The sequence below is a fragment of the Bactrocera dorsalis genome, chromosome 2, assembly GCF_023373825.1.
Source record: "Bactrocera dorsalis isolate Fly_Bdor chromosome 2, ASM2337382v1, whole genome shotgun sequence".
NCBI lineage: Eukaryota > Metazoa > Arthropoda > Insecta > Diptera > Tephritidae > Bactrocera > Bactrocera dorsalis.
The window spans coordinates 13,013,275-13,027,097 of record NC_064304.1 but is presented as its reverse complement, the minus strand read 5'-3'; the positions used below and the strand labels follow the sequence as shown (position 1 = coordinate 13,027,097).

General features: G+C 37.8%; 1 protein-coding gene across 7 annotated transcripts in view; it reads left to right on the top strand.

Annotated features, from left to right (window-relative positions):
* The window catches only part of LOC105230472 (cadherin-99C), a 575,298-nt gene extending 562,040 nt beyond the window's left edge, over positions 1-13,258 (top strand). For all 7 annotated transcript variants that reach the window (XM_049448688.1, XM_049448689.1, XM_049448685.1 and 4 more), the window contains 5 exons: positions 4,595-7,507; positions 7,585-8,124; positions 8,189-8,307; positions 8,374-9,180; positions 10,782-13,258. In XM_049448688.1, the coding sequence (XP_049304645.1) occupies positions 4,595-7,507; positions 7,585-8,124; positions 8,189-8,307; positions 8,374-9,180; positions 10,782-10,917 (4,515 nt within the window). In that variant the 3' untranslated portion in view covers positions 10,918-13,258. The remainder of the gene's footprint in view (positions 1-4,594; positions 7,508-7,584; positions 8,125-8,188; positions 8,308-8,373; positions 9,181-10,781) is intronic.
* The last annotated feature ends 565 nt before the right edge of the window (positions 13,259-13,823 follow it).

Genomic DNA, 13,823 nt, shown 5'->3' with positions numbered 1-13,823 from the left:
AAAAAAATATATATTTAAAAAAAAAAAATTGAAAAAAAAAATTATATTTCAAACATTTTTATATTTTATAGGAACTATCATTTTTAGGTTCCAAACTTTACACAAAAGTAAAGTAAATCTAACGAAGAAACGATTGGCGCGCTGTTGTTGACTCGGCTATAATCGCGTAAGCGGTGCCTACGCCAGTAAAGAAGAAGAAGAAGTAAATCTAAAATTTAAAAAAAATTATATATTAAAAAAAAATACATATATTTAAAAAAAATTTTTTTTTTAAATTAAGTAAATCTAAAATTTAAAAAAAAGTATATATTAAAAAAAAATATATATATTTAAAATTTTTTTTTTTTTTTTTTTTTTAATTTTTTTTTTTTTAATTTTTTTTTTAAATTTTTTTTAAATATATATATATTTTTTTTAATACATAATTTTTTTTAAATTTTAGATTTACTTTACATTTGTGTAAAGTCTGGAACCTAAAACTGATAATTCCTATAAAATATATAAATGTTTGAAATATAGTTCTAAAAGTTATGAGTTATTGAAAAATAAAATAATCTTAATCATATTTGGCCGAACCAAAATGTTTCCCAAATATTACATTCTTAGCTGCAATAGTTTATACTAAAGCTTCGTTCCGAAAACAATTTCTAAATATGTTAACTAATTATATTTCCACTAAACCAAAATTTTCTTCGATAACATTAATATTTGAAAACAAAAACCAACCTAACCAACAAGTAGCACTCTACAAACCAAACAGCAAAAAACGAGTTCGTGTCTAAAGTCTTTTGATTTGGAAATATTTTCGCTTGGCAAATCATTCTCAAGCTGCGCTCGCATACGATTAATGCATTGATGAATGTTTTACATAATCCAACGCAACCAACAACACACACAGAGTTGCAAATAGTGTGGAAATTTACATGAAACATAGCAACAACAACAACAATCAACGATACATTCATTTGCAATTTTAGCAACATGCGGGTTGTAATGAATTTACGTGCGCGCAAAGCAACAAACGCTTGGCACGCCAGCTTGAGCCACAACATAGCGAATTAAAAAAAAAAAAATATTGCAAAGAAGTAACGGATATTAAGGCAGCGCGCAGCAGCGCAGAAAATCGAATTAGCCGCCATGATAATCGAAAGCTCGAAATTGCAAAAGCAAAATTTTAATTTTTGTTGAAAATGGAAAATTCTCAAAATGTGCTTTGAAAATCGATTAATGTCGTGGGATTAAATATTATTAATGCACGTGAGCTTATGTTGCTGAAGGTGCTCATATAACGGTTTATGCATATGTATTCCTTTCTTGTAGTAATGTATATTTTTTACCTTGCTTGTAATCTGCAGAAATTACATGGTTTCTGCCACGTTTTGGTGATGTAAAGAAAAAGCAACAACAAAAAGTAAAAATAATTTTCTTCAACAACAATAAATGTCAACTATAATGCACTCAAGAGTCAAAGTGTACATTATTCGCATGACGACAATTTCCGCATGTCACAAACAACAACAGCAACAATAAGAGAAAAGAAGTACAACTAACACATAAGCTTGCCCTCTGACGCCCGCGAATCGTACACACACTCACATATATGTATTTTCCTAAATTAACTCCAACACGTAATATTTGTAGATAGGTGTGTGTGTGTGTGTGGCCGCTAGTCCATGTACAGATGACAGTTATTTTCACTGCGCATAAGCAAAGCTATAAAACATAAAATATATCCCAATATGTATATATACACATACATACATACACATACATGCATGCCATTTGTTCCGCTGTCAATTTGCAAGCCAAAAATGGCGCGAATTTAAGGTTATGGGTGAGAATTACGCAATTGATGTCAACTAATGCCAGGAAATTCGCTTTCATTGGCGACAACTATGTGTGCATGTATGTGTCAGTATTTCATAATGGAAAAGCATATTATTTATGTTTTTTTTGCGACTTAGTTCATTTAAGGCGTCTAAATGTGGCACTAATCTAGCATTTGGACTCAGCTTAGGTAATACTTGTGCCATAACTTTGTTGTTTTTGCATTTTTCGATGTTGGGATATTCAAATTATATATGAGGGAAGTCAATATATTGTCACAGCGGTTTTAAACTTTCCTCTCATGGTGACTAACGCTTTTGATAAAAGATACGGCTATAAAGAAAGTTTACACAAAGATGTTAAGTACACTTTATAGCAAATCTTAAATTTTGTTGCATGGATTAATTTTCCATAGCTAGTATATATAATAAAAAAAGCCTCAGGAATCTAATATTTGGGGGCAAAGAAGTAGCGATGACTTATATGGTAAAATAGATAGTCAGCATGTTGACCTGACCATGATCAAAGCTACTAAAGTACTTATGGTGGGCAATAAGCTAGCTGGGAAATCTTAGGGCTGCAAGCCGAGGATTGTCAGTTGGTTGTATAGCATGGTAGTGTGACCGATTATTACATAAGAAGCGATGGCTTGGCCTCGAAAGCATCGCAGATATCGGTAGGACTTCAATTATCGAAGCTGCAACGACTCACCTGCATCTACGAGTCTGATGCCATGCGCACATGTCCAACGGCGACGCTTGATATCAATCTGGCGCGCACAAAACTTTTCATATCTACGAGTAGTTTTTCGAGCTTATTCCAATCAAAACCATTTGCTATAAGTCGGTGCGTAAAGATAAACCCAAATAGCTATAGTGCAGAAATCCAACCAAGTGCATCTTATCTAAGTGCCAGATCACAAAGTTATAGCCGGAAATGGACTGGCTAATGAACTTGGCCGCTCCTCAGCAACGTGGTAGGACCCGAACCTTTCATTGTGGTTGGTCTCTGTACCACCATGTTCCGCAAGGATGAAGGAGTGAACAGGGAGATATATTGCCGACAACTTGAAGTCATGCGTCATGCCAAGTTGCTAATGGGTGGTTAAAATATTAAAAGGTTTAAATATGTAATCAACCTCCCAATGGACAAACTCAGTCTCCTTCTACACTGTCCACTGTGAGTTCAAGAAGCACTCATATAAATCAATTTGTCCAGAAAATTTTGGGGATTTGCGACGAAGTTTGACAATATAAGAAACATAAAGGGTTACTTTCAAATTACCAAAAAAAAAAATAAATACATTTTTACATGGCGAAAAACTATTCTATTCAGACAGGGAAATTCAAAAATATTGATTTACTTTATACAATTTCGTTGCCACTAAAATAATTGAATTCTCTCTCAGATTAGATCTTTTATATATCTTTTTTATCTTCACCCCTGCTCAAGTATTTGCATTTTTATTTCAAAGCGAGTTAGCTTCAGTTCACTCACGTATCCAATATGCTCAAAATTTTGTTATATGGGGTCATAATAAGTTGATGGACCAATCTGTCGCAGAATCTCTTTTTTTTTCGAAAAACTTTCGTAAAACCACCCACATTAATGATTATTTTCTTTCAATATACATACTTCCTCACCATTTTAACTCGAAGATGAGGTGTTCCTAAAGTTTTATCGAAATAAACGAGAAGTAATGGCATAGTATTTACGAAGGTTCATATTACAGTCATCTTAACAATGATGATTTAATGTACTTTGGCTAGAAATAATCTCAAGAAATGAGAAATTATGAAATTATGAAGTATAAAAAAGTTTATTTTAAACTCTTTACTTTGTGAAGTCAACAGATATTTTCGTAATTGCTTGACTCCGGTCTGGCGCATTGTCCTCTCAGCCGTTCGACATAACGTAAGCTCTGCATCTCAAACCTAAATCCAACCATAAAATTCACTTGAAGAAATTTCATTGCCTAAACTCAGTGTCGACATAACTTTACCTTAAAGCCAATTACTAAGTAAAATTTTATTCTAATGCCTAAAAACAGACAATTTAGAATCGCTAAGCTTGAAAAATCGCATTCAATTAACGCAGTCAAAAGACAAACCTACACATAAAATGGCTGGTCAACGCTGGTCTCGTTTTGCAAAAACAACAGCAAATAAAATTAAACGAACCAGCTTAAGCAAGCGAGCGCATGCTACAAATGGCCACGACAAGTATTGATTAGACGCGCCACTGGCGGCCACTATTGGCTGCTGGTTGGTTGTTTGTTCGGTTGGGTTTCAATGCGCCGCGGTGCCATGGTCAAAAGGTGCCATTCTAGCGACGCGCCGCCATAACCAGCAAGCGGCGAAACTAAATTTATAGCATTGCGCATGCGCGCAATTATTTAAATTGCATTTGCCCGTGCAAGGCAATAGACAAGTACGCGCGCTGCACTACAACAACAATAACTAGTAAAAATAGAATAAAAACCGAAAGCATTTGAGAGACTACACCCGCTCTCCAGCACAGCCTAGGCGGCGACAACGAGCCGCGCAGCTAAACTGCTTAATTATATTGTCTGCGCGACAGGTTATTTTATGGTCATAAAGTGACGGTTATTTAGCGACAAATTCCATTTGCGAAACGAACGTGGCATTTACATTTTAATTGTGCACTTATTACTATTTACAAGTTTGTGTCGCCGCGGTTGACATTAATTGCGCTTAAAATGCGCTAATTTACACGCATTCATATAAATATTTTTCCCTCATTGCAGGACCGCGCACGCAACGTTTCGGAGCGCCTCTCCTCGACCACCACGCTGACGGTGAACGTAGCCGATTCGGACGACCAGGATCCATCGTTTATTTATCGCGGCTGCGTGCTGCTCGATGGCGCCTGCATCAATCCCGAGTACTCCGCCTCGGTGCCGGCTGGGTCGCTGCAAGGTGTGCTCACCGTTACGCCAGAACGCATACAGGCCGTTGACTTGGACACGATCAGTTCGCCAATACACTACTCCTTCGCCAGCGGCATGCCAAACAATTATGCAGATTACTTTGAGATTGATGAGCAGACGGGCGTACTAAAGCAGATCAAAGCGGTGGACACCTCGACCGCCAAGAAGTATGATATTGTCGTAAAAGCCGAGGAAGTATCAATGGCAAAACGATTTACCACCGCCAAGTTGACGATCAATGTGAAGCCCGTCGATGCCAATCCACCAGTTATAAGTGCCAGCGATATTGACGGCTATGTTGACGAGAACTCACCAATCAGCACACGTGTCGTTGACGCAAATGGTCGTCCGATCACTTTTAAGACCACGGACGCCGATTTGGGGGACGATGATCCCAAACCCGATTATATTTACGAGCTCACAACGCCATCTTTTAACGTTACCAACGACGGTATTTTGATTGTCAATGAGGAGGGTTTGGATCGCGATCCACCAGCACCCGGACGCTATAAGTTCCAAGTGGTTGCACGTGAACCGCGCACCAATGCAGCCAGTGCGCCACTCAGCCTTACTGTACATCTACGGGATGTGAACGACAACCCGCCCAAGCTCGCAATGGTGCCACCAATCACGATTACCGCCGGTGATGGTCAACGCAATGTCACTAAGGTGACTGCAACCGACAATGATGAAGGCGAAAATGCCATAATCACTTATTCCATCTATCATGTATCCAACAACGGACAACAGAAGTTCCACATCGACGAGAAGACCGGTGAGATAGAGACGAGAGGTCGCTTATTGGCAGGCGAACAGTATAGCATAACAGTGCAGGCAACAGATAATGGTGGGCTTTCTTCCCAAGCTATTGTCGAAATCGCCGTAACACCAGGACCGAATACGAAACCGCCAAAGTTCGTCAAACCCATCTATGAGGTGCAAGTTAGCGAAGGTGCTGAGATCAATTCCACCGTAACGGTAGTGCATGCCGAAGATCCGGAGAATGATCCGGTGGTGTACTCAATCGTTTCGGGCAACGATTTGCGGCAATTCGCTGTGGGTCAAGAAAGTGGTGTCATTATGGTGATACGCAAATTAGATCGTGAAAGTCTCACACGCTATCAACTTACTGTGTTAGCCGAAGATAATGGCGGTCTATCGAGCAGTGCCACGGTGAATATCAAGGTAACCGATATCAATGACAAAAACCCCGAGTTCGATGAGTCTACACTACCATACGTATTCGAAGTGGATGAAGGCCAGAAGGATGCTTTTGTGGGCATTGTACATGCTACCGATGCAGATGAGGGTATCAACGCTGAGATCACTTACTCCGTGCCACAAGACATACCCTTCGCCATCGACGGTAAGTCGGGCGAGATACGGACCGCCGCGCCTTTGGATTATGAGCGCCAGAAAGAGTACCGCTTCGTGGTGACCGCCAAGGATGGTGCGCCAGATGCGCGCCTCGGTACGGCAAGCGTTACAGTGCAGGTGCGTGATCTGCCCGATGAGGTGCCGAAGTTCACGGATGCACGCATTGATGTGCATGTGCCCGAGAATGAGGCCGACTACTTGGTAGCTACCGTACAAGCTGTCGATCCGGATACGGTACAGCAAATCACTTACGTGCTACGCAAAGGTGCATCTGAGCTCTTCAAGGTGTCGCCACATACAGGTGAAATACGCACCACCACTGGGTTGGATTATGAGAAGAAGAAGCAGCATGAACTTATTGTTGGCACAATTGAGAATGATGGCGATGGACCCGGTGACACGATACGTATATTTATCGAAGTTGATGATCGCAACGATGTGCGTCCGGTCTTTGCGGCCGTACCGGAACCTGTTACGGTTAACGACGATCAATCGATCGGTACGCGGATAGCTACAATGGCGGCTATAGATGGTGATGGCTCATCGCCTGGCAATGTGGTGCGCTACGAGATGGTCGGACGTGGCAAGGCGTTAAAGTATTTCCAAGTGGATGCCGACTCGGGTACCGTGCGTATAAGAGATGATTTGCGGAAAGAGGAGGACACCGAATATCAGGTGGATATACGCGCTTACGATATGGGTGAACCACAGCTGAGTTCCGTAGCCACCTTGCCGGTGTTCGTACGTCATCTGTTGATCGATCCGAACGAGAGCAATACGATGGAGGGTAAACTGAATGACGGTACCATAATGAGTCCAGAGAGCATAGGTTTGGCTTTCAGCGATGACAGCTATACGACCGGCGTGCCAGAGACTACCGGCATAAATGCAACAATTAAAGTGATACAAGTTATTAATTCGAAGAAGTCGCGCGACGGCATGCCGAGCTTTAAGTGTGAAATAGTTAACGGCAATGATATGGACTACTTCGATATAATGACCGAAGATCACGGTTGTGGTGTTAAATTAATAAAGCATCTCGATTTTGAGAATACCACCGCCTACTCGTTGAGCATACGCCTCATTTCACATAAATACTTCGTGAATCCGCAAAGAAGCATGGCTACGGTGAAAATAATTGTGCAGGATGAAAACGACAATGCGCCCGAGTTCATTTTCAATCGTGCGCACCCCACACGTAAAGATACTTTCTACGCGGTGGTGGCTCCCGAAGTGGACATCGACACACCGATCCTGCAAGTGCGCGCCACTGATCGGGATTCCGGTAAATACGGCATGATACGTTACAAGATTTACGATGAAGAGGACAATGTAATCAGCGATGAAAATTTGGTGAGTTAATTTAATAACATATTTAAACAATAACTATAATAAAATCTCTTTGTTCCTCTCTCTCTCTTCACTCACAGCCCACAACCTACTTCGTCATGACCGAAGATACCGGCATCCTACGCACGGCCAAACTCTTCCAAGATGGTGCGACGTTCCCCATGATGTTCTACGTGGAAGCGCGCGATAACGACGGTCAAGAGCTGGGCTCCCATCACACACGCGCGCGCATTGTGATCAATCAGATTAACGATCAGCATCGCATGTCTTTGGTTTTCTCCGATTCGGCGCCAAATGAGATACGCAATCACTACAGCGCCTTGGAAGAGCTACTGGAAGAGAAGACCAATGGACTCATAAGCGGGATAGAGCGCTTCAGTAATCGTAAAATTTTGACAGAGAATGGCACGATCATTGAAAACCCCGCCGCAACGGATGTCTGGTTCTACTTGATCGATCCTAAAACAGAGCAGATACTCCCGCGCAATGATACCATTGTGCGTGAGGCGTTGCTGGAACCGACAGCGCGCGCTGAGCTCAACTTTGCCGCTTCGGGTGTGGCGCATGCGACCGCTGAGGGTATATATGCGCCCATTGAGATGAAGCAGCAAGTGACCAGGGTAGGCAGCCGTTGAAAGTGGTTGTAGGCTTTTATTAATTATTGTATTTAATGTCTCGTTCCAGGTTAAAGCGGCTATAGCGATCAACGATGACGTATTCCCCTACACGCTAATCGCCATCTCTATAATCATACTCATACTGGGCACAATCGGCATCATCTACATTTGCATCTCGTGGTCGAAGTGAGTTGCAGCGAATGTAATTTAATGTCTTCAATTAAAATGTTTGGTTTCTTCTTCCCCTGTTAGGTACAAGAACTTCAAACAGCGCATGCGCCAATACGCCGCGCCCAGCCCCACGCGCTACGACCCGGTAATTGTAAATTCGCAAGCGGCCAACTCCGGCGATGCCGTCACCAACATGAAAGAGTATGAGACGCAAGTACTGGCCATGGCTGTGCCGCCAGATGGCGATGATGATCTTCAGTTGGACTTTAGCGCCAAGAATCATGCCTTCTCGCTGGACAATGTCAGCTACATTACGCACAAAGAGAACGGTACGAGCGGCGGTCAAGCCAGTCCATCGCATTCGGATGCAACCACCGCCACAATCACCACTTTGCGTCGCAATAACAATAACAACAATTTGAATAATATGGCGCATAATAATAGCAATAATAATAATAACAACAACAACATGAACGGCATGAATAATCGCCAGAACACATTCAACCGAACGCTGGAAATGAATGCGCGCAACAATGCCAACCCGCTAGCGGCGGCCGCAAATGGCACGCTGCCTGGCACTTTGACGCTGGGTCGTCTCAAGCATCAAAATGGCGCAACCCACTATCAGAACGGTGGCTACAAGCTAGACGCTGTGAGTCGCAATAACTTGGCGAATCTACAGAACAATAGCTACAGCACAATGGGTCGGCGGGGAAATACATTTGGCGGGCCAAATGGTCTGAATAGCTTGAATGGCGGCGCTGCTGATGGTAGCGGGAATGTTGGTGAGTTGATGACAAACACGCTGGGACGCAACAATCATCAGCATCATCACCTCAACAGTCGCGGCTATGCGGACGTGCCGATAACGAACCCGCTATTTCAACGGTAAGTTGCTTGTATTAATCTGTTGAAAGTTGTTGATAAGGATAATGGACAAAGTTCGGTCGAGGTAACGGACTCAGTTCTGTTTTGCGATTAGTATAGATCCCTTCTTAAACTATATCACAGGTCAATGCTTTTGTAGATTAACTCTTGTTTTATGGCTAGTGTTTTGAAAAAAAAATTGTGGTGTTGCCACCTACCAAAAACTACGAGTCATAAAAAATATATTATACTTAGTTGGAAATTCAGTGTTAAATTTTTTTGAAATTTGATATTTTTAAAGACTTGTGTTTAAGTGTTGCTAATAAAAGAGTTGCCACCTAATTGGTTTCCTAACTAATACTTTCCCAAAATTTTTCAAAAACTCTGTATAAATATGCAGCTTTTAAAAGAGCATCAAACAAAAGAAATTAGCATAAGAATTTTGGCGTTGCCACCTAACTTCAAATTATTGAAATTAACAGATTTTTGGGAATTATGTAGTGAAATGACGAATATCGAAATTTAAAATAAGATGTATTAAAATAGTTTTAAAGGTTTGTGGTGTTGCCACCTATCAAAAAACAAAAGTCATAAAAATATATTATATTAAGTTGGGAATTTAGTATTAAAATAATTTGATGTTTTTAAAGTTTTGTCTTTAATTATTGTTAATAAAAGAGTTGCCACCTAATTGGTTTCCTAACTAATATTTTTCGTAAATTTTGCAAAAATTAGGTAAAAGTTTGCAGTTTTTAAAATCAATCAAAAAATTACCATAAAAATTGTGACGTTGCCACCTAACTTCAAATTATTTAAATTAATACATTTTTGTGATTTTTAAGTGAGAAGACGTACATTTATCAAAATTTAAAATAAAATTTATTACAACAATTTTACAGGCTTGTGTTGAAGTATTGTTAATAAGAGAGTTGCCACCTAATTGTTTTCATTAATAATATTTTCCAAAATTTTGCAAAGATTCGTTATAAGTATGCAGCTTTTAAATGAGACTCATACAAATAGAATTATCATAAAAATTGACGGCGTTGCCACCTAATTGCACTTATTTTAATTACATTTTTTTTAATATTGCAGTCAGAAACCTTATATTTATCAGATTTTAAAATAAAACGTAATACAAAATTTTTAAGTCTTAAGTTTAAGCATTGTTAACAAAAGAGTTGCCACCTAATTGGTTTCCTAACTTATGATTTTTGAAAAATTTTAGGAAACTTTGGCATAAAGATGCAATTTTTAAATGCGCATCATACAAAAAGAATTAGCTACAAAATTTGCGGCGTTGCCACCTAATTTGAAATTATTTAAATTAACAAATTTTTGGAATTTTGCAGTGAGATTCCATGGAATTGTGTCATAAAATTCAGTATTATTTATAAAAAATTGCAATAGTTTCTGTTTAACTTTTTTACTGCTTTATAAGACGACGCCAAAATGTAGGCAACGTTTTTTGTATTATTTCTAGTATAGAATATATTGTTGATTTTTTATTAATTTTGTTTTATCATATATTGTTGATTTTCTGTTTCTTTTCTTGATTTATAGTTTACTGATATTTTTGTTTGTAATTTCAATTTACTAATATTTATTTTTCCTTCTTTCAGCTCCAATGGGGATCTGAGCCACATAAGTACCACCAATGAAAATGTCACTTTCGGCAAGCGTGACTATGGACAGTTAGGTTTCTCTTACTTAAATGATTTAGATCGTTCAGAGGTGGAGACGACAACGGAGCTGTAAAAATTGAAGATTTTGAAAACCAACGAATATTTACGACTATTTTTTAAAAAGCTAAGAAATTAGCAAACACTTATGAGCCGCTAGCGAGTAGATAAAATCGAATTAGAAAGCTAAATTATAAAAAACAACATACTATAATGATTTTTGACTGCTGTTTACATACTAAAAATCTGCTAACTTCTCTCTGCGCTCGCTCTTTTGGGGCGGCTCATTTGTTAGAGCAAACGAACAATAATAATAAAAATAACCCACACAATGCCAAACTGAAATAGTTTAGGAAAATCAACTAAATACCTTGACTCATAAGTACTGTATGATAATAAAACATAATGTGTATGTGTAATGTTAAATAATTGCATTACTTAGCTGCCACTGCATACAAATATTCAGTTTGTAGAAGTTTTAAATGAAAATTTTCATTTTCCGAACGAAAATATGTTGCGATTTATTATACATATACATGTATGTGTGTATGTAACGAAATGTTGCCATTAAGTAATCAAACTTAGTTAAGCTCAATATGAAGTAATCTAAAATTAGCTTTTCTACTGCAAATGTATGTATGTAATATAGTAATTAAGTAGCCTAAGCTTGTAAATACCACTAGAAATACATATTAGGTATGCAAATTTATCAAGTTCTTTGTATGTATATGTATATTAATAAATAAGTATTTGTAAAATGCAGCTGTTGAATGTAATGATTACTGTTTCGCGTATGAGAAATATGTTTTAGGTGAAAATACATTTTTTAAAGTCATTAGTTGTTAGAAAGCGTGAAAAGAGTAGGCATAATATTGAGCATTAAAATTTGTGTGGAAAAATGTATACTTTACGCTTGAAATGTTTAGTTGTTGTAGGAAATTTTTGAATTGAAAAGTATGTTTCTAAAAAGGTTTAATGAAACTGTATGAAGAAGAAAGAAATATTGAACACAAACAGCTTTATAAAACTTTAAATATTTTCTGGATGTTAATTATGTTGTTGTTGTAGCTGCATAATGTAACTGTTGAAACAACTTTTGTCACTTCAGCTTGCATTGCAAACAACTATTTCAAGTATATTTCGGCTAATACAACAACAACAATACGCTATGCATTGCGCTCATTCGCTTGTTATTGTTGTTTTGGTAGAACAAACCTAAAATTATACAAGCTAAATGATATAAATAATTAATTTATATAATCAAAATGAGCCGCTAGTACTTATTATATACGAATATGTTTAAAAAATATTTAGCGTAAGTTAAATATATTTAGAATTGCTAAAAAAAAGGAAATGGAAACTTGGTTAAATCTTTTTCTATAAACCCAACTATTTTTCTGTAAAAATCATAGCCATTTAAAACGCCCGTTTAGGAGAAGAATACAAGCTCGAAATACATCCACTATGTTGAATAGCCATACTCATGTTGCCAGCAACAGGTTGCAAGCCAAGTCTAAATTTGTGATAATTATTTCCAACAAATTATATATGTATGTATATTCAAATTTGCGGTATTTAAGCAACCATATTTCCATCGAATTTTCAGCCACATGTTGCTGAAACAAATGTTGCACGCCAATTCTAAACTTGTGATAAATATTTTCATCAAATTGTATATGTATATATTTTCGGTATTTGAACAAGCCCAGCGAATTCTTAGCAACATGTTGCTGAGAAACAAATGTTGCAAAGCCATGTTTCTTACAGCGCGTATGTTGCAAATGAGAATTTATTGCAATAATCGAAAACATAATTGCCAACAACAAAAAAATGTTGCTGGCAACATGTTGCAGCAATATACAAAGTGTTATTTATGCTTAAATTTTGATATAAGGTGGAAATGTTAGCGATTGTTTTCTTCAAATTTCACTTTAAAAATATTTTGAAAAAAAAAATTTACTAAACGTACTATCCTCACATAAAAATTTTGTTATGCCTATGATTTTCATAATATTTTTTGCAATTATTTTCCATTTGATACCAAAAAAAACCTCTAATTGGTAACTACTATTTCCGATATAACTCTCTTTATCAAAATTCTCGCTTCAGCAATTTCTCTTTTTAGATAAATGTATTTGAACGCCCAAAATTTATGTGAAGCTCTAAAAACTTTGAAATAGCAAAAATACATTGCTTAAAGGATGTTTATAGAATAATAAAAATTTGTAAAAACCGTTAATTTTTTAGCTGTATAAATAAACAAGAATGCATGTAATTATAACTAAAGTAGTAATTAGAATAATTTAGTGTATGTATGCAGCGAACAAAAATGTATGTACATAAATTGGTTAAAGAGCGAAATTATATGCCTAAACTTGACTAGTTAAATAAATATCGAATTAATAAAATATAAAAAATGTGTTTCAATAATCAAAAATATTGCTTGCAAATTATTTTGCTATTAAAAAATAGAAATTGCAGCCCATAAAACAATCAGCGCTTTGCACGCCACAGGGTAATCACTTGATAGTTTTTACTTCCGGCGCCTGTTTGTAGGCAATACTTCTAGTCACGCCGGGCATGCGACACCGTTGCCAGTGCGGCAAAAACTGTAACAACCGCCTGCTCGGCATTCATGGGCGCCTGGTGGAAGTCGACACTTTTGAGCAAACCAAAAATTTGGTTTTCGGCGCACACACAGACAAACAAACCACATGCGCATATGGTATTATAGAAGCAAAATAGTTTGTAATACAAAAAGTAAGTCAGTAGACTGGATGAAATCCACGAATTGCCAAAAAGATGGATGAAAACACTCCAGCTCTGAAAGTATTCGACGCAGTACCGAATATCCAATTGGCAGCGAAGAGAAGAAACGACTGGCGCGCTGTTGTTAACTCGGCTATAATCGCGCTAGCGGTGTCTACGCACGTGAAGAAGAAGAAGAAGAAACAGCACTCTGACTTCGTTTCCTAAAACACA